Raw genomic sequence first — 26,133 nt, forward strand, 5'->3', positions numbered from 1 at the left:
AACGGAGTTGTTGTCGTTTTCACGGCGCGCATTCGTCCCGCGTCCTTCCCTCCCGGTGCCACTGTCCGACCAACGTTAATACTTGATAATGTGACGTGCGGATTTTTAAAATTTAAAATTTTCCTCTCGTTTTTTCGTCGTCACGTTCGATTCTTCGCCGTGTTCGTTGTTTTCCGAACGCAATCGCCTCAAGATGCAGAGAAGTGGTGAGTAAAGTGTCCGCGAATCGACGGCGTCCGGCGATCCGTTGTTTTTCGCGCACGAAAACGGCGCGACGTCCTCGCGAAACGGTCGTCGTCATCGCCGCCGCCGAGAGCGAATCGCTGCGATGTCGGCTGCGTTTCGGTGGACGGTGTTCAGTGTACACTGTATTGTCAGTGATTACGCGTTTTGCGCGCCACACTGCCTCAGTAGAACACGTCTGTGTCGTCCGTCCGTTTTCGTCGCGCGGAACCCGGATTCCCCGTCGCGTATTATTGTTTGTTTCCCGTAATTGCAATTGTTGTAGTGGTCGCTGCAGCTGTTGCGGTGGTTGTTGTTTTAGTTGTTCATGTTGTTAACTTTCAAATTACCCATAAACCATTTTTGTTGATTTTTATTTGTGTACTTATTTTGTATTTTTGTTATTTGTTTTTTGTTTTGTTTTTTTTTATTTTTTTGGTCCGATCGTGTTGTGCATTGGCTTCTGAAATTATCGCCGAAATATTCGTGCAGCTGTAAGTACAGTCATCAATTTATTATAACTTTAAACTATCTTTACAACCGGGATCTCTCTCACTTATGCGTCATACTCGTAGAGTTTAAAATATAATTCCTGTTTGGGTGAGCGTTATCTATTTGTTACTTTAGCATCACTTTATAATCTTTTGGTAGTGTTCTGTCCCTGTATGTTCCAAAATGAAAACCCATAACTGTTAGCTAACTAGATTTGATTTTGAGTGATCTAGGTAGGTACAAAAATGATAACTAGATGTGCTTGAAAAAGAATACATGTTAAATTATTATTACTGCGTATATCTATTTATGCAAATATAAATATAAATCAATATTGTATATGTAACAGTGATGTATTTACTATATACCTACGGAGACAGATAATGCAGACAGTCCAATTCCATAGCCCCTTCTCTTTTTTAAGACTAATCATTTTATTTTATCATTGTAATGGTTTTTCAATATTATTTCATTGTATTTGAATACTCCACTGAAATGTACCATTCAGTTTAAACAATGATATTATTTACAATGTCATTATATAGGAATTGTAGGTATCTTAAAAATGTAAGGTAACTAATCAAATTTGTATTTATAAATAAATTAAAAATGAATTGATAGTATTTATCTGTATAATATTTTTATTTGTCATTATTTAATATATTATATGATTAATTAGAATTAAGTAAACATCTGTTTATCATAATTACCTACCACAATCTTAATTCATATTTATCATGCATAGTAGTATAGACCGTATTAATGTATTATGTACCTAAATATATACATATCTATATTAATAAATTAAATAAATATAAATCTATAATTCATTATTTTATTATCATTAACATAATATTATTATCTACCTGTATTAATATTTAATATTACCTATATAATATATAGTCTGTTAATTATATATTTAATGACTTAAAAATAATTGTAGTAAATTCTTTAAATTCATGCAAGTTTTACCTACAATGCTTAATGTTAATTCATATTACATGTGTTTTACATTAATGAAGTTGAATACACATTTGGTACCTATATTTATTATAGTTAATTAATTTTCAATATACATATTATAATAACTTCTTTTTTAAAATTATTACTAGCTTTCAATCAAAAGGTTTTATAATTACTTATTAATCTATACTTTTGTCTGTTTGACTTGAATATTTAGTTTAATTTATTGTTACCAAAGTTAAGATAACTAAGTACATATAAGGTATAATAAATCACAGTTGAAAGCAGTTCACACTAATGAATATTTAAAAAATGCCTATAGGTGAGAGTTGATATTAACATCTAAATCATTACCTATATTTTTTTAATTAGTTGAAGAATTGTGTCCATTCACTTACCTAGTCATGCTCAATTAACTTTTTATTTGATGTAGCCACCTATCAGTTGTCACTGTTAATTTATTCATGACATTTAATTGAAAAATTAATTTAATGTTTTTGTGTGTATCTATGTGGTTTGTTAGGTAGAGTATAGTTTTGGTTACTTAATAGTATTACATTGTTTTAGTTAAATGAAGCATGCAAATGGTTTATTTAATGATTATACACTATTCAGTATTATTTTTAAAATATGACTAGTTATATTTTGCAATTTTGTGTAAAAGTTAAAGAAAAATTTAAAAAATAGTTTGAATATTGATGAAAATAATTTATAAAATATTTTGATTGAAAGTTTTGTTGTAAGTATACCTAATTAGCTTAGCTCTTTGAAGTATTATTAAAAACATATGATATACAGAGATGTGTAGCTGTGTAGGTATAAGCATTTTTAAAGTGGTATTGAAATTGAAGTGGATGATTCACCGAATGAATGTTTAACATTAAATAAATTATCTTTTCCTATTTATGACTTATGTTTATGTGATCAATTAGGTATTACAATTTTACATCCTTTAGTTGTTATTTCATGATGTTAACTGTAACTATTATAGTTAATTATAATATTATTGACTCGATTATCACTTATCACTACTATAATTAAATCTAAATTGTCAGACTTTTTTTTATCTAAAGCATTAAATATTAATTGTAGACATAAACAATTTATTTATTGTCATTTGAAATGATTGGAAAGTTGTTAATATGAGTCATGTTATTATAAATCATGAGAAGAGTTCCACCACAGAATATAAAATGAATGGTTCTGTAGTCTGAACAAAATCTAGTTTCCTTTGGGGAACGACTCGTCTGTACCTCTGCTAACTGGTTTATTTTTATTTAGATCGGAAGTGAGTTCATTTTGATTTACTTGTTGTAATTCCAGTTGTTCCCTGAGTTGTATGACTGTATATAGTTAGTAGTTACACTACATAGTATTTTAGATAATCAAAATAAAATAAGTCATACATCTATTGTTGACTAATAGTTGTATTATGTTTAATTTGTAACATCACTAGTGTTGTGCTCACATGGGGAGGGGATGAGGGTGTTATATCCCCCCATTTGGCTTATTTTTGTCATATAAAACATAATAATAAAGCAATGAATGTATATATAACTTGGTCTGAGAATAATACATCTTAAAATTTATATCACTCCCTTTCAAAAGACCTGAGTACTCTACTAAACATCATAGGTAAGAGGGTAAATGGACAATTTCTCCTCCCATTAAAAAAAAAAATACTCGAATGTGAAGTCTTAAGACAAAAAAGAACAATTTTAATATAAAAATTCACTCATATCCCCCCTTTGCTCATGTTCTAAGACTGTATTATAATGTTTTTTTAATAGTCTAAGCAAATGATTTGAGGTTTTCACTCAATTTTAGATTTTAATGGAACCTACCTAATACAGTGCTATAATCGCAATGAGTTTTTGTAGTTTATTGTGATTATTTAATTATTATAATATTTGTTTTGAACATCTTTTTACTATTTTAATAGTACTTTTTATTGTTTTAAATAGTCAATGATCAAAACTATACATCTATGGTTTATGGGAATATTTCGAAGTTTTTTTTATGACAAATTTAGACATAAAACAAAAAAGAATAATATAAATTTGTATTGCACAATAGCCGTCTATGAATCGAATACTTAAATAATACCTTGGAATCAGTATGTTAAACTTATGAGTTATGGAAGACCCTAGTTAAACCAATTCTGTGTAAACACATTATCAGTCCCCCCCCCACCTTCAAATAAAAATCCAGCCTACGCCGCTGATATGAATCGTAATGACGTAATTGAGGTATTGATATTATGAATCTGATGAAGTGATGACTATTAATATTTATCACTTTATTTTCGTTTTAAATAAATAAAAATTTGGATTAATTTAAAACAATCTGATATTTACTTATCTATTAGGTATTTATTTTTTGTGGTCGATTTAATATTAACAATATTAATTCGATAATAACTGAGTGACTGGTGCAAGACAAATTATTATGATATTACTTTTTTTAACTCGCTTATTTATAGTTTAGACATCCCTATATCCCAACTTATTCCTCGGTGGTGACTGGGGGGTAGGAACTCAATTTAATATATTATTCATATATTTTAAAGAACTTTCATAGAGGCGGTGGAATTGCAGATATTCATCTACGAGGAGTCTATGAATAATATAATGGGTGAGTGGGTGACTAATGTGAGTCTTATCTTGGCTATGGCGTGTGTCAGAAAATAATATTCCTGTCACCGGGGTTGCCCTACACTATAGCCACTGTATCCTGTGAACAATCAATAAATAGTTATATTATATCAATAATAATTATGTTTCATCCTTCGCGAAAATACGCATTCCCCCGGCGATGCGAAAACAGTTTGGTCAAAATCGGACGATGCCATAATAAGAAACATAATACATATTCCCAAGGCTGACCGACGGGAAATACCGCGGTTATCCGAGTACTAAATGGTCGGCCACCGTGTAGGCGTGGTATAAACCTGACCAAACCGACAACGGTAAGCTTGGTCGAAATGACCATCGTCGTCCAGCGGGTAACCGAGTCATGGCATTTTTGTTGGTCAGTCGTCTTCTTATTGCGTCCGGCGCGTCACTGTCCTATTCTTGGACTATTCGTTTTTGCTCCGAAGTTCGAAAGTATTTAATTTTTTTACATTCAAGTGATTAGTGTAGTGTGGTGCGTATTATTGAGTCGTTTTCTACCAGTCCGACCATTTGCTTACAGGTGGCCCCGACAAAGTAAGAAGACGCTCATATTTATTTGCAATCAGCGCCGGATAGGCAAGGTATCGGCCCACCGAGTTTTACGATTTTAACCGGCCCTAAAAGAGTTAACGGCCCATTTTTCAATAAGATAAAGTCATTAATAGGTATCCATATTTTAACAATAACATCATATATCATACAATATAAATTATACATATTATATTAAGCAGTAATGTTGACATAGATTAATAATAAATATAACAACTAAGCCGGCCCACCGAGTTCAACTCGGTAACTCGCCGGCTCTACCCGGGCCTGTTTACAATTCATTCATAAGTCTTATGTTTAGCTTTGTAGCATACTTTAATAAATTATTTGCTGAAATAAGATGAAATATAGACATAAAAATCCATATACATTTAAAATATACCTATAGATAATCTATATACATTTTACAACATTGGTACTGGACAAGTTAAATCTATTGAATTAATCGAGTTGAAAATTATGCTTATGTTTTTATGTAACATTTGATAATGATGAACTACAAAAACAACTTAAAATTATATTTATGTGTATGTTTGTAAGTATTTTTATACTCAAATTAATCTAGTAGCCAATAGTAGGAGGAGGAACTTAGTTATTTTTGTTTATAGATTATTTTTTTTCCAATAATACGGGTTGTTGCCTAAAGTTATACACATTACATTAGAAAGTATATAAGTAACAATAGTTCAACAGTTTCATTATAACTATAAAAAAAATATACCTCAATACATAATGTAATAATACCTACATTATTAACTTGAATATAAAAATTTTAATTTGAACCTTGTCTTATTATATTTATTTAAATAGAAATCAACCTTCACAATTTGTAAATAGTAGAAACTATTGTAAATAAGTGAACACAAATCACTACAATTAATGTTATAATTGAACATAAATGGATTACGCATAGACGTATAGTGTTTGCTAAACATAAAGACATATTAAATGAAAATTACATCTGTATAATTATTATAATAACCTTAAATTAGTCATTGCATAATTAATCTAATCATTGTATTTTGTAGTTAAAATAATATGTACTATAATATTTACCCTCGCAGTCTCGAACTTCTACAATTTATTGAGTTGGGAGTGAAGGAGGAGCGAGATAAGTGTTAAGAAACTTCACACTTCTAACCACATGGAAGTTTAGCTGTTGTTAATAATTCTAACGCTCATTGTTTTATAATATAATATTGTCATTGGGTTTACACTTATTAGGGCGTGGATTTAAATGCTTTAAACAACAAGAGAAATTCATTAAAAATAGATGATTTAACGTACCTATATATATATACATATGATATAATTTTTTTGCTTTTTAGGGAATTATAGTTGTAAAATATAATTTTCATTTTTAAGTTCATTAATGTTTAAATTAAACGTTGTGTTTGGAAAGAAATTTTTTAGGGCATTCAGAAAAAAAATGCAATTTGTATTTAAGTCCGCGTTTTACTTTGACTATATTATAGGTATTATAAAATCAATGATTTTGGCATTTATGTTTTTAAAATTTTAATTGTGGATTATATTATACGTATATGACGTTATTCGAATTATTGTGATTTTAAGAATGTGTTTTTCCTGTTATCGTATTAACTTATTTAAAAACAATATTTTTAGACTAATGCTTATAGGCACATATTTCTGTAAATTTGTGTAAAATGTTATGGTGATTTTCCTTTTTAAGTGAAAAATTTACTAGTAATTTGTTACTGTTGATTAAATATTACGTCTACTTGGATTGCTAAATATTTAATATATAAATGTATGATAAAAAAAAATTGTGTGGAACACACATTCTTTCAAACATCAAAGTTGAATTCAGTAATAATTTAAATTATTATAGTATATTATACGAAAAAATTAACGATGTGTTGAAGTACCAACAGGCAACAATATTAAAATTGTTGAACGGCAATTTATACGGTGTAGAATTGTAGTTTTTTAAGGTAGAGCCTACGGGACGATGGAATTAATAAATATTTCGTTTTTATTATTCATAGACCGTGTTAAGTAAGCGGTTAATTGCTTCGGGGGTTAAACAAATAAACTGATAAAGTCAAAGAATAAATTGTATAAAAATACTTTCTTGCATTCTTAAACCAATCATTTGCTTCATTTTAAATATGTCATCTGTATTATTCCTTAAAGTATTGGCGATTTTTGTAGAATATTCATAGTTAAAGATTTTATAATTTATAATTATATATATTATAATTTATATTTGATCAAATCGTCATTTTCATCAATACTAATATATATTTACAAACATATTAAAATAATATCCTCTCTGGTTTGAGACATGCATTCTATATTTTTATGTATATCGTATCTACATGTTGACATACATGGCTCGTAGGTTCTTGTTACAACTTGTAGCTAGTACAAATTATTGACACATAGGAATTTCTTTATTAGATCGATCGAAGCCGTACATTTCTCAGTCATCGTGTACTTTTTATTTTTTACCCGTATCATCTCTTACGACTTACAAACACGGTACTTTCTTCACAGCTAAGAATCCGTTGTCCAAGTGGTGTTGATTTATCGTTGTTGTTTCCATTGGATTGCATTTCGTTAAGTGTAAAATACCATCGTTTCCTTTCCACAACCGAGTACGATTTTCCTAATTGGCAGTTCCATTCAAATGTCTTGTATAATAGTAATTTTTGTTCATAGCAACATAATTTTTTTCGATGATTATTGAGCGTGTGCTTATGTTTTATAGAGTCTTAAGTTTTTAATGTTTCTTATTTAGATTCTGAGTGTACTGTGAAATGTTTAATTAATTTAATTAGCAATGATTTTTTTAAACATTTTTTTAGAATAAAGAAGTGCTCCAAAAGTTTCATATAGCAACTTTTTAGAACAGAAAGAACTCCTAATGTTGGTCCTTTGGACAGGTAATTTTTTGATTTTTACAGTGGAGTTATATCCTTAGAGTTAAATTTTGCGAATTATAATCCTATGGAATTATTTCTCGGTTTCTCGATGAATGACTTAACATTTATATAAAAGTAGGTAGGTACATTTATTACATATAAGAATAATACAAATATTTTGAATACTGGCATACAGAGTTTTTACCATATTTAGGTTATACAAACAATAGCTGGGTAATAAGTATGGTTGAAAATGTTAAGTTTTTATTTTATAAAATCTGCAATTTTTATTCCCAAACAATAATTTGAATAATAGTACTACATATTATAGCAAACTTAAATGAACAAAATTAACTCATACCGAGTTTTCAACTGCATACTATACATAATAAATTATTATAATCTGGAAAAAACTGTGTGGGAAGTTGAAACCCGTCGAATTTTTTTATCACTTGCTACTCAAAACCCTGAAAACGCGATGGTTTACCGGCTGTATGATTATTAATTTCTGCAATATATTTATTCTTTATAGTTTATACTATAGGTAGTCGGCGTAGTCGAGTTAAAGTGTATATAATATATATCAATTTATAAACATCCCGAACGTGATGTTCGAACGGATACACTATTTGTGTTTTTTTTTGCGATATAATAATGTAGTCATCGCTCATTGTCAATATACTAACGTAATAATTATTGTCGGGAAAAAATATGACGTGCGCTATATCCACGAAGACGTCGCACCGCGCCTACCGTGTGGCAACACTGTGCCGTCGACGGGGCATCTGGCGCGCGCCGGCTATAAAATCCCGCCGTCCCCGAGCGCGCGCGCGCGCGCGACCGTGATCGCCGTCGCCGATTTCTCACCACCGGGCGGCGGGCACCGAGCGATCCGCGGCCGGCGCAGTAAAGAGTTCGCGTTCGCGCTGCGCACACGTTCGACGACGCACCGCCGGCACGACGTTAACGAAACCGACTACCGACACCGACACATTCGGCGGGACTTCTACCCCCGTGTTGTGGGTGGCGCGTTTCCAGTACGGTGTGCCGAGTGTTGCGTGCTACTCCTGTTTCGCGCTACTCGTGTTTCGCGCTCGTCAGTCGTTCGCAGGGCTGCAAGTGTTCTCGTTTGAAAAAAATTAATTTATCGTCGTCGTCGTCGCTGCCTCACGTGGGGCAATACTAATAATATGATTAACGGCGAAAGCGGCGGCGACGGCGTCAACGGCGGCGGAGTAGCCAAACCGACGCCCCCGCCGACGCTTCCCAAGTCGTACACGCCGAGCGCGGCTGCCGCGTACCGTTTGGCCAGCATGGAACGCCTGGCCCAACGTCAGCGGATTTTCGAACAGGGTGGACCTCCGCCGCCTTCGTCCACCGCCACCGCGGCCACTACCGTCACCACCACCGCGGCAGCGTCTGACGATCACCAGCACCACCAGTCGTCGCCGGCCGGGCCGCCACCACCCGTCACCGCACCCAAACCCGTGCTCGGCACCAAGGCAAGCGTTTTCTTGTTGTAGGTCTTTCCCGGGCGGGCGCCCCACCGCATATTTTGTTGCGCGGGGTTAGGTTTGAGGTATAATAGTCTTTGAGTGGGGGGTGGGTGTTGTTTTTCCGATCCGTAGAGATTACTCGGGGCGCACCCTCCCCCCCGAACTATCAATTTTTAAAGGTCACACCCTTGCCCAAGGTGTGTCACGTACTCGCGTGCAATTCGTCGACACATCGTGATCACATAATATGGAATATAGATTATTATGTTGTCGTTGAAACCGTTTGGAAAAAATGCTGTTATTCTTTTATTCCTATCGATTGACAAATAACAATTATCGTTGTTTTACACCTCAGGCCTCGAGTGCTGCGTATGTATACCACCAAGGTGGACACATAATATCATGTATATAAATCAACCTTGATACGAGTTGGTCAATGGAGGTGGTCGCTTTATAATATATTATTTTTTAAACGTCTCGTTATCGAATTCTTTCGCTGACGACCGCATGTATTGTCGCTAAATTAATTAACCAACCTAATCGACGTCCGCGGTGATAATATTCCGACCGACGGATGCAATAGCGTAGTGTTATTGTGCACACGTGTAAACCTCTCGTTTGGTTATATGTATTATTATGTTCATAACAATCAATATGCGTTCGCTAGGTAGGTACTTCAACAATAATTATCGTGTTTTCGCGCTGGTCGAAATGAAACAACAAAATGTGCAGGAAATCGACGTAGATAAGACACACTCGAGATGCGGAGGCCGTGAACTCTGGAGTGATTATTCGAACAGAATTTAATACATATTGTACTCGTACGAACGGTTGTATTATCTTATATTTTTCTCTGCCGCTCCGCGCGAGTATATTCTTCCCCTTTTTAGCAACGAAAAAAAGAGCTACACACGCCCGGTGTAGCACTAGGACTACACACTCGCGTGTATAAATATAATAATACGTGCACCTACCTATATATTTTTTTTAAATTCCAGATGGAATGATAATTATAATCCGTGAGAAACCCGTCAGTTTTTTTCATTAATTTTATTAATGTTCACTCTACCCTTTTCGTTATCCGTTGGTTGATGTGACGGCGATGACGATATTGTTACAACTATTATAAATTATAGTATCGTGTCGTCGGTGTAACCTAGTTGCATTGTAGTTTGTCTCTTTTTTGGCGTTAAGTTTATTGTAAAAATATCATTGTCGTGCCCAACATATCAGTATAATATCACACTCGTCATTTGTCGGATACTTTGCACAGTGTTTGTTCGTGCCATATGTGACTATGTGAGTGTGTGTTATACATTTAAATCCACTTTCAGTTGTTCCGTCATTAATCATTATAATATAGACGCTTTCCAATAATCACTCTATTACGAGTATTTGTGCACCACCTGTATGTTGACAAGTGTTGACGCTTAATTTCGTAGCGTTTCGGCTGCTCCACTTTTTCAAACCAGCGTTTGCATATTCAAATTGTATAATCCCCTTCGAGGATCCTGCTTGACTAAAATTTAGAAGATATTCGGTCTAAAGCTCTGCTGGCCTTTACATACAAATTATTGACAAACTTATAAATTATTGTAACTATTGATTTAATATCCTCGGCTGAGACTCACGTTCGAGCCCAGTGATCTACTCAACAGATCCGATTGCATTGTTTACGGGCACGTAAAGAAATTTCCATCATCGTCAAAAAATACTTAACTCACACACGTGTCGCATATCTATTGTGTGATTATTATTATATTATGTTATTTGTATTATCATATTCTTATTATAATAATATGTAGAGCCACGTGAAACCCCGGTCACTCAACTCTCCGTATATAGTTGATTATTCGTTCCTTGCAGCGGCCGATCTGCCCTGTATAGTGTACAATTTTTTATTATTATTATTTACTCCGATACCAACGGCATGTCATATGCCTTGTTTGTGTTCAGCTGCGAGGTTCCACTGTTATTGTCCTTTGATGTAAATTTTATTACACCGACCGACGAGGAGACGCTGCCGCGACCTTTCTGAACGGTATCCGCTGAAACTTTCACATCTATACTTGACAACGAGGTCTTCACATTTCGAATAATATATTTTACACCATACATACAGTAGCACAATAATACAACTATAGCAAACTGGTTTATTTGAGTCACACGTGTTTTTGCCAGAAAGCAATTTATCGATTCATCGTTATTTTTTTTTATATTGTGAGTTTTTATGGAAGAAGTTATGTAGTCATTATGACACACTCATCACGTATGTTTAGTTAATGGACGATTACTTTTCAATTAAAGGTTTGATTTTTAGTCCATTCTATTCTTTGGTGCAGAACAATCGCAGTCCCCAGTCATTTAATATCCCTGTACATATTACGATTTTGAATTCTTATAACAACCGTGTCAATTAACTGCGTGTTAAAGGTTAGAAACATTAAGTTTCACGTTTAAAAGTATAAACAATTTAAATGAATATGTTTTTTAGTAAAACTATTTATTAGTCGGGTTTTATTTTTAAACTGACCCCATTATAAACTAAAAACGAATTCTATGACATTTATTAAAAGTTAAGATTTATTGATTTTAAAAGTAAACATTTAAACGTTCGAAATAACGAATTCGCAAAGACTGTTTACCACCCGTAAATATACACCATACAGTGACTGTTAAAACTAAAACCAGTTTTATTTTCCAAATTACAAACAACGGTTGGCTTATAGTTACATTTTAGTAACAGTCTAAGGTATAGTTACATCCAGAGGACTGATACATTTTATAATAATTGAATACAAAATCAATATGCGGTACCTTATAGGTAGTTCTTTTAATTCTTCTTTTAACCGTGAGTTTAACTTTTATAATATATCTGCGCAGATTGATGTTTCGATAACATCCCTAAAAAGATCACCATATTATATGAAAAAAATGACTGGCTTGATAAAATGGCTGACAAGTATAAGTGACTGGCCTGACCTGTAGTTTCGCCTATGATAATTTTAGTTTGTGATCTTGACGAAAGAGCAAAATTTAATAAATAATCGCAACTATTAAAAAATATTATTATTTTAATTGATCGTGTTATTCATAGCCAACTGAACATGATTGATTCTTGTTGTCATTGATAAAACGTGTTGTCCAATTTATTGGCTAATTAGATAAATTTAAGGATTTTATATTTTTTAATCGAATCTAACGTCCAACATTTATTACTTGTGGTAATGTTGGTATAAGAATAATATCTACTGTTTTTTGCTAATATAAAAACTTGAGATGTATGGAATAATTACAAATGTGTGAAGTATCTAACTTTAAATTAGATACATAGATTAAAGTTATCAAGGGGGTATGTACCTATTTAATGTATTATAATATGCACCCTTTGTCGTTAAATGTATATTTTTATAATAATCGTAAAAAATAGTATGCCACGTACACAGTACGCACATCTAATATACAAATAATACTATAATATTTTGGACCATTCTAAAACATTTTAAGAGGTATATAAGTACACAATACACATTGGTTCCAATAATTTGTTGAACAACTTGCCTTTTTTACTTTAATATTAAACGAGATGATGAGTCATACACTATTACAAGGTATATTGTCAATGGTATTTAAATGTTACCATAGAGGGCATATGTGACTTGAAATCGTACAACTGCAGTGGTGTTTATCAATGGGCGTCGCTGTTGGGGCATTAAAATGCTTGAATTACTAGCATTACAAATTTTGTAATAACTACTTATTCGGACTCTTGAGCAATATTGAGACTGATTTGAGAGCATACATTTTATAACGTTCTTGAAGTTTTATGAGTTCCAATATCTAGCTATATTTTTGTCTTTCTAATCTTAAATTCAATCCATATATGTATATAAATTATAAATATGGGTAGGTATGTAGTTGGCAGTTATTTTATGATCATTTAAATCAATAACCCGCTGCATAACAAAACACATGTAATAGACTGACTCAAAATTAAAACATTTAAAACTCAATAATTCAACGACTACGTGCATTATTTTTATCACTAAAACGAGTGTTTCAAGGTTGTTTTTAATGATAATTTTTACTTATTCCACTAAAAGTACTTAAAAGAACATTTTGAGTATTTCCATAATTCTATTTTATTTTTTTTCTGGACTTGTTTCAAAGATACCTTTTTTATATTAGGTACTTTTTTGCGTTTCAGGGGTTAAATACATATTTTGTACATATAACTACATATGTGTTTCTCTCATATTTTTTAATTAACTAACAGCGGTTTTAATTATTCTTAAACAATAATATTAACATCGGCCGTTGCTTACAACTGAAGATTGCATTATTTTTTTCACCATAATAGTGCAAGCCTAATGTAAACCCTGTTTGTGTTTTTTATTATACTACTAAAACTCTTACATTTTTGACTTGTTCTATAACTTTGTGAAAATTATAAATAAATTAAATGAGATCATTAATTTTGGCTTACTATTGTGCGTTTGTATAACATTAAACGTGTGTTACTATCTTATCAATGATTTTATTTTGTAGAAAATTCGCTTATCGTGTTGCACTTATAAGAGAGATAGAAAAAGCATGAATATCAAACACATATTTTAATATCATGTACGTGACGTATACATTCTAAAGAAATCCATGTGTATATGGTCTGTCAGATTCAATTTGTGTCCAAGTTTGGTTACTTACCGTATATTAGTAAATATTAGTGTTTGCAAATTGTTTTATGAATACTAGCTATTTTGTTGTAAGATAGGTATTATTCTATTATTGGCTATATTTTTTTTATTGCCAGATAATTTATTTGTTATTCAGATTCCTATGTGTGCATTTGTTTAATTTTGGTTTGAATCCATCACATTTTTTGGTATTATCTGTTTTAACACTCCAATGTTGATTAGTGTTGTGTATTTAAAAAAGTTTTTTTATAAACTAGTTTTTAATATTAATTTTATTAGTAAAAAATACCTATTAGGCATTATTGTTGTAACTTGTAATAGTCTAAATGTATTAATGTATTATTATAATTATTATTAAGGCCGGTACATTGTATGTACCTATATGTTACATAATTGTATATTATGCTATGTTTCATGTTATAATAACAATATAGTAGGTACTTATGTCACGTAGTGTTATGAATTAAAATGTTTACAATTTTCGTATTTAAATGCTTAAACGTTGTAACTTGTACCTAACTTAGTATAACACATAAGTATTGAGTTAAGCTGCTATTATCATCATCGTGAGATTCATATTAGCGATTTTACAGAATACTGACCTTGAAATGTAAAAACGACTACAGAGGGCTGCTCTGAACGGTATTGTTGATTTTGGTTGCTTTTCCAGGGGAGAAAAATCGATCGTTATGCGTATGCGTCACCATGGCGACCACAGCTGACTAATATTTAAGAACGGTTCCCGGTGTGTTCGTTTATTTAATTTTAACCTTGATCCTACGCTGTGACACCACGTGCTGTTAATTTTTGTGATTATATATTTTTAACAATTTTATTATATAGAATTTTCCTCTTTCTTTCGGTTTTAACTTATAAGGTTTTTTTTACTTTCATCGCAATATACAACACCAATCTAAGAAAACAGCGGTTTTATATAATAGGTAATTATATTTGTATTCCACTTTTTTCCACAAATTACATCTATTATTATGTTTACCAACATCAAATTTACTGTAGTGAATATTATATTATTAGTTCTTATAAGAAATAATACTTATGGTTATGATAAAAATATAAGTATTTTATTCACTATACACTTTCTAGTTGGCAAAATGAAATTCATAATACACTTCATGATATGTTATGCATAAATTATACTTATTAGTTATTTTAATGAATGACAGAATATTAATTTATTGCACCTATTCACATAGATTAATGTTTGGGAAAAGCTAAATGAGACGCATAATATAATTATTATGCAATGAGCTCATTATTTTATACTCTATTATCAGTAAACATTTTATTGATTTATATAACATAATGACGTATAGATTAATGATCAATATCATTGAATGTACAATTATGGCTGCACTTGAATTCAATACTCGAAGCACATACAATATCGATAAATATTTTTTTTATTTAATGAAATCCTCGACCATAACTAGAATTTACATATTGTTATTACTTATTAATTATTATGTTACTCATTGGTAAATAATTACATTACCAAGATTTTTACTTCTGTTATCGTTTTTTTGTCTGGAAAATGACAAATCGAATATCCTTGGATTCCTAATAAATACATAACACTTTATCAGTATTAAATTACCATTGAATGAAATATAATACAATTTTTTTAATGTATCAGTACTTAATATTATTTTTTGTTCGGTATTATATTTAAAATCAAAACATTTTTGATGTGCTAACTGAATATTGTAGTCAGTTATATACATCCCTATATTACATGCATAAATATACTTTTTAAATACAAATTAATTTAAAGATAATATATTATTGAGTTTAATATAAAACATTAATCATTTAGATTTTGTTGATATTTTGGTTACAGTTAAATAAATATTTTATACATTGTTTAAATACTCACGTGAAATAAATAATTTGTATGTATACTCTCTAGGAGTTTCTTGGCTAAATGAAACTTAAATTTTTTTTATAACCTTATTTGTTAACTATTTTTACGACTTAATAATCGTTGGGTGAAACTGAAAAGTATAGTTTTGGACGAGACATGCGTCACCAAATGATATTATTCAAAGTTATTTTTCAAAATTTTTTATTGATATCTACGAATTTGATCGAATTTTGATAATGCAATTATGTTAGTGCCTACATATTGTTGCTCAAATAATACATCATTATGTGGTTTCGACCAATTAGAATCTGATGGACCTACAGAAATGTTTTTTAAAGTATGCAGTATTTTAATGCATATAGTACATTTATTTCTCGAAAATGCTCTGATAAATTAACAAAAAGATAAAAAACTGATAAAACTCAGAGTATTTCATATTTATTTTACTACTTTAAACAGATTTTGTTAGTGTTATTGATACAGTTAAAATTATTAGTGATATTTTATTACTTATGCTAAGTTATGATCGATTTCAACAGTTCTGGATGGATAGATCTAGAATGGTTGAAATGTGTTATAAACTAATGCAAAATAATTTAGTAATATTATGTATGCCAACTTAGAGTGAAATTTTAAATTACGTAGTAATCAACGCTTTATTTTGCTTACAAACAATATCACACAGAAAATATGGCCAGTAAAACATGTCGTTCAACGATCGTTGAGTTAACTCGAGTGAAATGTATGTGACAAATATAATCGTAAAAACATTTCGTATAGTTTCGTTAAAATAAATTAAAAATATATTTGTTTGAACACATTTTCCACATTTTCCATATTTACCTTATCATTAAATGCGTTATTTGGGTTATTATAGTATTCGTGGTGTTGTCATCGGAGTATCGTAATAATTTTGATTTTTGTGGAATGTCACCTCGGTTACACCCAGACTTCTTGTTTTAACCCTTATTATACGATATCTTCACATGTGTTCTGTTTCTGTATTAAGTACTAGCTTCTCCATAGATATTACGTCATTGCGCTCTAATTATAATATTAGCCACGCCTTTTTGTACATTAATATAAAGATTATGTTTAAATGATGTGAAGTTGTGAGAAAATTAAATTTGTCAATGGAACCATTGTAGTATAGTTTATCATGTGGTCGTCGAACATACTCGATTGAGATCATAGTTTTATCGGCTTAATGTTATTCATGATAATAATAATATTATTGTATTTAATGATGTCACTTTATATTGTTTTTCTGTGTATATATCCATAAAAATAATTTAGTTTGAATACTTTCTAAGAGTTCTTACACAAACGAATTTAAATCAAAGAAAAAAATACATTGTTTTTATAACTTCAGGCAAATATTATTGATTAATTATTGTTAACTATTATTCTCTCTAAAATCTTTGTTAGTTTCTCTTTCAATGTTATCAGCTGGAAGTCAATGTAGGTAAATTGAATAATTATTAAAATTATAAATTAAAATTAACTTTTCTTGTTACATTTTGATCTTTGATGTACCCAATATGTTTCATAAAGTTTATTTGGATGACAACGTTTATGGACAATTCATCTTATTATTTTAATTTGTAGGTCTTAAATATTGCTATTTATTTTTAAACTAATCTATTCGGTAGTAATCCAAAAAATGTAGGTCAGTTAAATGTCATTGGGTGTATACGGAAAGGTATTCTTTACCTCAAAATATATTCCAATATTATAGGTATACTTAACTTTTTTAGTATAACATCACGCATTTTATGTTTGTGAGTGATGCGCCTATAAAACGTAATTCAAATCATAAATCGAAAGCATAATAAATTAAATTATGAGTGTGTCAGTGATAAATTGGATAAGCTATTTTTTATGGTTGGGAATCTTATAAAGCCATTGTGATTTTTCTGGAACGTGATTTAGTAAATATTTTGTGTGAGCTCGCTGAATTCATTTCGGATAAAAATCGTGTAATATTTTTGAGGATTATTTTTCACCAGTTGGTTTTTCAAATAGTTTTGTTCACTGCACGAGCGTAAAATGCATTCAAAATTATGGAACGAGAAATAGTTTGTTATATTTTATAGGTACGAGATTTATAAAAATTTAACACTGAGTCCAATTTTGAAATAGTGATAAATTGTAATGAATTGTTAGTTTTATTACCAAATTTAATAGAAGATAAATTGAGCTAGGTTAAAAAATTAATTATACAACATGTACATGGCATATGATAATTTGACTTGCGTCACTCTTGGGCCACTCTATGGGTTGTAAAATATGTTTAATCACTTAATTAGTTGTGACTGATTTTTATTTAAGTTGTTAATATTCTTAAAATCATTTAAACTCATTATTGTTTATCACAATATATTATTACACATGTTTATGTCTAGTATTTTTTAATTTATACTCGTATTATACGTGTGAGTGTGTATGCGTATGAAGTTTAAGTAATAAACAGAGATATTATGACAGGGGTGGCCACTAACCTTAATTTTGGGAGCCGCAAAATTTATAAAGCTAATTCGAGGCGATGAGCCACATTGTAAAGCGATGTTTATAAAATGAAGACACATTTTTCATTTTAAATCAAATGAAGAAATATTTATTTTTTTACACTTCACAAAACATTATGAAAAATTATTATTATTTTACCTATGAGAAGGGGTTTTTTGAGTGTTTGTTTTTCTGTAAGTTTTTTGAAATCTGACATGATAATTTGTAAGCGAAGTTCGTACAAGTTCACTTAAATGTTCATCTATTGGTTCAGATCGATATTTAGATTTAATGAATATAAGCGTTGAGTACAATGATTCACATACATATTTAAGTAGTCCCAAAGATTGAAATGAGTCTCATAACACACAACAAAACCTAAAGCAATAAAAACCCTATCTAATATCTAATTATTCTGACGGAACTTTATATTTATTAACTTTAGTCTAAGCTTGGTTCAAGGTTCAAGAGCCGCACAAAACTGATTTAAGAGTCTCGGTGTGGCCACGTTGTATTATATTTTAATATGCATAGTAGTATAGGGAAAGCAATGTGTGTACTGTGGTCTATCATATCTAGATTCTGTCATTGGAATATTGTATAAACATGAAATTGTCACCTTTCTACTTTATTTACTATAATATATTAAATATTTTAAAGTTAATAATAATATAATACCACCTATACCTGTTTAGTATGTGTTATGATTATTTTTATACCATATTGCTGATGCGGAGTTCAAGTTACTATTATACCTTACTGATAATTAATCTTAATTTATGGTTAACATACCTACCATTAATTATTTTAATATCCATATTGTTCACAAAAGTATAGTTATTATGTTGATCAGCTATTGTTCTACGGTCATCACATATAAGTCATAATCAACCACCCTTGAGCCTTTTAATCGCATTTATTGCGCCTGAGTTACAATTGGTGTATATGCATTCATAGTTTCATGACCAATTATAATGTTTATAGTTTTATAGTTAATATTTTAGGTATAGGATTCATTATTTGAATACATCTTTTCATGTGTATATTTGACTTTTCGGTAATCCGACTTTTTGACATTTATAATAATTTTTAAATTCATAAGTGTACACATAATTTTGCTAACATTTATAAATAATTATTAAATAATTATTTTGCAAGCTGGATAAATATATACTTATATATTATGAGATTATTAATTAACAATAACTATCATCATTGATTTTTAAATACTTTTTAATCATACAAATATTTAATCGTTACTTCAACATGAACAATTTGGTATAATTTAGTGTTGGGGTATAAGAAAAAAATTTTAAGATTGTAGGATATTATTGTAGGCATTTGATTAAATTTTTTCAAAACATTGTAAATAGTTTTAATTTGTTTATTGTTCTTTTTAAAATGTTTAATCTTTACTATTAATTGTTTAGTTACAAAGCAAACGAGAGTTATTCTTTAAGAATGACGTATCGGCAAACAGTGGAACTCCGTCTACTGTTCAATCAAATCCCAATTCAACTTCTCCAGTGCCCCATCAGAACTCTGTTAACAGTATAAAAACCAATCAAAGTACAAGTTTACCATCAACTGCTCCAATGAATTTACCGCGAGTACCAGTTGTTGTTAAAGGTAAATCTTTTGATTTGATTTTGATCTTTTTTATTTATTTTACTTAAATAATATTTGATTTTAAATGAATAGTCGAGACATCGATGGAGCCTACAGAAAACAAAGAAAAACTTTTAAAAACAGATCAATCAGGAACTGGAAAGGTTAATGATAGAAAAGTGAAAAAATTAGATGGATATGTTGGATTTGCCAATTTACCCAATCAAGTATATCGTAAAGCTGTAAAGAAAGGCTTTGAATTTACTCTCATGGTTGTTGGTAAGTTTATTAAAATTTTGTTTTATATTTTAATACACATCATACCTCCTTAATTTATATTTAGTATTTTATGTGTCAACAGGCATCAGGTGTTTTTGTTATGTTCAATTTTAATATTAACATTGTTATAGGTAGATCGGGTCTTGGGAAATCCACCCTAATCAACACAATGTTCTTAGCTGACATATATGGCAAAGAACATCCTGGTCCTTCTTTACGTGTTGGTAAAACAGTACGAGTTGAAACTAACAGATGTATGTTAAAAGAAAAGGGTGTCAATCTTTCACTTACGGTAGTTGATACACCAGGGTTTGGTGATGCTGTTGACAATTCAGATTGTTGGCAACCGGTGCTCGAATATATTGAGTCAAGGTGAATATAAATTCTTTATAAACTCACATGTCATTAAATTTTAATGTATGATAATTGAAATGTCTTTTTTGATATTGTTAGATATGAAGAATACTTAAATGCTGAATCCAGAGTTAATAGAAAAGTACAACATGATAGCCGTGTACATTGTTGCTTATATTTTTTGGAGTCAAATAGTCATGGAATGACTCCATTAGATGTAGAGTTTATGCAGAGACTTCATGACAAAGTGAATATAATTCCCATTATTTCTAAAGCTGATACAATGACTCCAGATGAAGTGACAGAGTACAAAAAACAGGTTTATATTTTTTTACACATAACAATTTATATTTGCAAGATAATCTATGTTTAATATTATATATAAACTATTTTTATTATTATTAGATTTTAAAAGAAATTGCTCAGCATAAAATCAAAATTTACGACTTCCCTGATTCTGACAAAGATGAAGATCGGGAAAATTTAAAAAAACTTAAGGCACGTGTGCCTTTTGCTGTAGTTGGTTCAACCGAAGTTCATGAAGTGGATGGAAAAAAAGTACGTGGTCGAAAGTATCCTTGGGGTTTAGTTGAAGGTAAACACATTCAAGTTCACTTCAAGTATGACATTGAATAATTTTTGTTTTTATTTATATTCTAGTGGAAAATCTTGATCATTGTGATTTTGTTGCCTTAAGAAATATGCTATTAAGAACACATTTACAAGATCTAAAAGAAGTGACCAGTAATGTGCATTATGAAAACTTCAGATTTAGAAAATTGGCTTGCTTCTCAGCCGATGGTCCCAAAGGAATGACCAAGTGAGTTAATATATTATAGCATACGAGTAATCAAGTTTGATAGCCTTTCGAGGTTGTGGTTTGCGCCCCATTTTATATTTATAGAATATCCCATCTTCTATATATCCAAATAATATCTGTTTATCATTTATTTGGCTGGTTTTTGGATGAGACCCTCAAAACATTACAATAGTTGCATAAATATATTTAATGTTATTTCATTATAACCATTTAAAATATTTGTTTTGTTTGCTATTTCATTTGTTTTGCATGGGCTTTTTGACCATAAAAGATTACTTTTTTTTGTCTCAAGTCTAAATATGCTGTAAATTAATTTAAATGTAGAATTTCAGTATACTAAAGTGCTAAATCAAAAAATTAACATAGGTATGTGTGAAAATACATAATTAGTTGTTCCTAAAATATTTATTTTATTTAAAAAAATAATATTTTGCTTGTGTAGTAGGTTAGGTGTATTTGTGTTTCATAATATTTCTAAAATGTAGTTGAAGATAGTTTATCAGAATATTTTAATTTATTTTATTTCTTAATGATAGAGGCTGTGAAAAATGATAAAAAAAACATATTACTTATATTATTAATAGAAACAATAAAATATGCATTACTATTTTATTTGATACTCCGATGTAAACATTTACAAATATTGTACATTAGTTGTTCGTTCAATATTTTCTTATTTATTATCAATTATTATTGTATTTATGTTTTTAATATAATTTAATATAACACTGATATTTTTAAATTATAAAAATCTAATTAAATTAATTTAAAGTTTGACTTAAAAATGAAACACATAAGTTAATTAATATAGTAGTGGGATACATATTACAAATATACCTAAGTAAAATAGATTCTAAAGAGAAGTACAAATTTTTCTGTTATCCTATTGTCTTATACCTACAAGAGTAACCTCAGTCTGTTTCGCTTAGAATATAGTCCTCAATAAATCAGTTTTTGTTTTCAACATTTGGCTGAGGTCAAAAAAAAATTGCTTTACCATGTTAATCCTAGCAAAACACAAGCTAGGTATTAGTTAGCTACACCCCTTTTCACCATTATGAGAATGAGACACGAGAGTGTATACACATAATAATATGACATTGTAAAACATCAATTTTTCACCATTAATGTTTAAATATACCAGTTTTGTGTTTCGGTTTTGCCTGATTAAATTAGGTCTATTTAATTATTCATTATATCAGTTAACATTATTATTATCTGTTTATATTACTCTATTATGTTTGTTATCTTACTATATACATCGCAATTTCTTTTGTCGCTTATATACATAAAATAAAATATAATTGTCGAGCTATAATAGTTTTAAACTGAAAGAAAAAAAACATTATTAAATATTCAATTATTCTTCTGATGGTCCATTTACTGAAGTTTGTTAAGAAATGTAGGATAGATTAGTAGAGTAGGGCAATTATTGTACAATTAATTGCTTTAAAATAATCAAATTTGATTTATACACTAATAAATTATTGCATTTTTATATAATTTTTTGATCATGTAATAATCGTTAAGATGATTATTATATGTTTATTTGATTGATTAATTTGTTGGTAATTAAACTAGGATATTAATTACTTTATTACCCAACCTAGAGGCTAAAATATACTGTGAAAAAGTATATACTTCATGTAGAAGTTTCGCTGTACCTACTAAAAATAATATGTATCGTGAGGAAAAGGTAAAAACGACAAAACATAAAAAGTTATTAGGGAATGTCAAAATTAAAAACGAATTGATGTGTATAATATGAAAATTGTTAAAACCTTCTTAAACATAATTAGAGAGCAGATTTTTAGGATTTTACATATGTTTTTTGACTTTATGCAGCTCAACTAGGGTAAATAATCCGGACGACTTATTCAGTACAGAACTCATAAAAAAAAATGTATTTTGCATTTTTAAGAATACTCAGTCTATATTTAAGAATATATTGTATTATTTGTTCATTTATCAAGTTGAAATATTTAGTCACAAAAAAAAAAGTTTTTAATTTAAATAGAAAATTATTGAAATTGTTCTAAAATTTGTTTGTAGTTTAATTGAAAATATTTTATTTGTTTAAGTGTAAAAAAGTACTTAAGTGCCCGAAAAAAGGTATTTTACATAATATGCATATGTGTACCTTGATGAATTTATAGGGGGGGGGGGGGCTGGATTTTTTCTTCCTTGTGGTATCTTAACTACCTAAACTACTTGCGAATTCTGTGGGGGGTTAACAAAATTCTGGGCAGGCTATAGCCCTCTCATTCTACGCCTATGATAATATGTTTCTATTGTAAATTGTATACAGATTTATAAATTATTGGAAATAAAAAATAGCATATTTTACCAGCTTGAAGATTATTAATAGTATATTTTAAGGTTTCTTTAGAGCATATGAGAATCAATTTGAAACTTTTAAAAACTTAATAATCTGCTCTTTAATCATAATTTTGGTTAAATAAGACAAGTAATTAGATTAGTATTTTGTAGTTCATAGCATTGAATGCTTTTTTATTTGAACATAAGCTTTTTTAAAACCATTATACTGATTATGTTTATAATATCAATTAAAAAAAAAATTATTATTATTATTTTCTTACACACTGGTCCAGCTCGTGCGCCCCGGGAGCAATCAACAATTCCTTCGTTGCCGTTTGGTAAGTTTCAGTTAATAGTATGAAAGAAACAATAACTTTTCCCTCATCCAAAAATTAGTCCAATAAATTTACAACAAATTAAGATTATAAAGAAACATTGTAATTGGTGTAGCATTAAGCCTGTTATGTTTGAATGTACATAATTTGTTATTGTATTTTTCAATAATAGGAATCCACTAGCCCAAATGGAAGATGAGAAACGTGATCATGATGCCAAACTTAAGAAAATGGAAACTGAAATGGAACAAGTGTTTGAGATGAAAGTCAAAGAAAAAAAACAGAAACTTAAAGATTCAGAAATTGCTGTAAGTGTTTTGTATTTACTACAATGTAATTAAAATAATTATTAATTATCAATTATACATTTTTTTTAACAGTTGCAACAAAAGAATGAACAAATGTTGAAGAGATTAGAATCTGAAGCTAGTGAATTGGACGAAAGACGTCGACAACTTGAATTAGAAATCAGAGACTGGGAATCTAGCAGTGGTGTTAGTCTTGACGAATTGAGAAGGCGATCATTAGAGAGAGAGTATGTTATATTTCTTACATACATTAATACATTATTATAACTTATTAGTTAATAAATCAGATAGATACAGTATATTTAATAAAATGTTAACTTGTTGTGTTTTAGAACTACTGATGGAAAAGAGAAAAAAATCAAGAAAAAAGGATTATTCTGAAACGAGTAGTGCCATAATAATATGTATAAAATCATATTATTATATGTCTAATTATTATTTGACCAAGTTGTATGAATCGGGTACAATCTTGTTTGAGCAGTTATAATGAAACTTAGACTGTCAAACTTGTTACCAATAATATGTGTGCATACCACATTTATCATAACAATATTCTTTTAATTTTTTACTACCTTAGTTTTAATGATATAGTCTTAATAATCTTATCCAATCATTGAATATTTTAATATGCGTTTATACATAAATATACACATTTTATTTGAGTAATGAAATAATTTGTAAGTATTTATTATAGCCAAATTGTTTTTCAGTTCCATAGTGTTTAGATTTTAAACAAATGAAGCTCAATTGTGTAATCCATAAATAAATGAATATTACTGCCTAAAATTTATCAAAACCGTAATTTTTAAGCAAACACCAACTGACTATTTTATTCATTCCAGTAATAACATTTAATTTTAATTGATAAAGACAACTCTGTGAAATATTATTCTCTTTTTTCCAAGAAATTGCCATATTAATCTTTTAAGTTTAAACAACATTAACATTAACATATTGTGTCAAAAGTATTATCATTCATTTTTGTATCTTACTTTTTTTTCTCAATAGAAGCTAATTGAAATCACAGAAAACCATAATTTTTAATTTTTAATTATTAACAAATGAAACTCACAATTTTATTGATAATGTTACTGAATGCATTCCTTTAATAGTTTAACTTCGAACAAACCCATTATTAAAGCTGTTCATCCATTGCTCAAAGTTTTTATGGATTTTATTTAATAAAAAATTCTATCTTGTATTTAGTATATTATTGTTTCAATAAATTTGTATTATTGCTTGAAAACCTATGAACAATAGTATTAATTAAAGTGCCCTGACCTTATGTCCATCCAATAGTATTTACTTTACAAACTGATAAACTGGTATTTAATAGTTTTTATTTATGTCTTAGTTGGAAATATTGTTAAGGAAATAAATTTTAACATTTTATTTTTGTATGAATTTAACCCTTGATTTAGCATATATATTTTAATATGTATAAATTCTCTTACTATTGTATTGTAATGAATCTTGCCTTAATTTTCTGGTATCGGTAACGATTAACTTTTATATTAACTTAGTTTTAAATTCATGCACACTCATAAATGTGTATTTATAAATTTACGATACCTAATTTACCATTTTTGGACTGTTGAAATAGTGAGCTATATGTCCTGCACGGTTTCAATTTAATTGTTAAATAACAACTTTGTGCTTTCCATTAAGTTTATTCCTCCACCGTGAGTATCTACTCAATATTGTTAAACCGTACGGTAAATTGTAAATATACTTTTAAATA

General features: G+C 29.6%; 1 protein-coding gene across 3 annotated transcripts; it reads left to right on the top strand.

Annotated features, from left to right (window-relative positions):
• The first annotated feature begins 65 nt into the window (after positions 1-65).
• On the top strand, positions 66-26,133 carry LOC111036619 (septin-7). 3 transcript variants are annotated; one of them, XM_022318709.1, is made up of 12 exons: positions 66-206; positions 521-522; positions 19,800-19,998; positions 20,071-20,256; positions 20,388-20,628; positions 20,710-20,929; positions 21,016-21,205; positions 21,271-21,430; positions 24,043-24,087; positions 24,257-24,392; positions 24,465-24,619; positions 24,725-24,773. In XM_022318709.1, exons 1-12 carry the CDS (start codon positions 194-196, stop codon positions 24,771-24,773), a joined length of 1,596 nt encoding a protein of 531 aa, XP_022174401.1. In that variant the 5' UTR covers positions 66-193. The 3 variants fall into 3 exon arrangements, with proteins under 3 accessions (XP_022174401.1, XP_022174400.1, XP_022174399.1); XM_022318707.1 differs by lacking the exons at positions 66-206; positions 521-522 and adding an exon at positions 8,980-9,291 and having other exon boundaries at positions 24,725-26,133; XM_022318708.1 differs by lacking the exons at positions 66-206; positions 521-522; positions 24,043-24,087 and adding an exon at positions 8,710-9,291 and having other exon boundaries at positions 24,725-26,133.

This window comes from Myzus persicae, unplaced genomic scaffold (genome assembly GCF_001856785.1).
Source record: "Myzus persicae strain clone G006 unplaced genomic scaffold, MPER_G0061.0, whole genome shotgun sequence".
Lineage (NCBI taxonomy): Eukaryota > Metazoa > Arthropoda > Insecta > Hemiptera > Aphididae > Myzus > Myzus persicae.

Excerpts from the sequence above, each read along its gene's own strand:
- LOC111036619 (XM_022318707.1), top strand. The coding sequence starts at position 8,980 with ATGATTAACGGCGAAAGCGGCGGCGACGGCGTCAACGGCGGCGGAGTA. Across the intron at positions 20,930-21,015 it reads TGACAGAGTACAAAAAACAG|ATTTTAAAAGAAATTGCTCA; the intron begins GTTTATATTTTT and ends TATTATTATTAG. Across the intron at positions 24,393-24,464 it reads TTAAAGATTCAGAAATTGCT|TTGCAACAAAAGAATGAACA; the intron begins GTAAGTGTTTTG and ends TTTTTTTAACAG.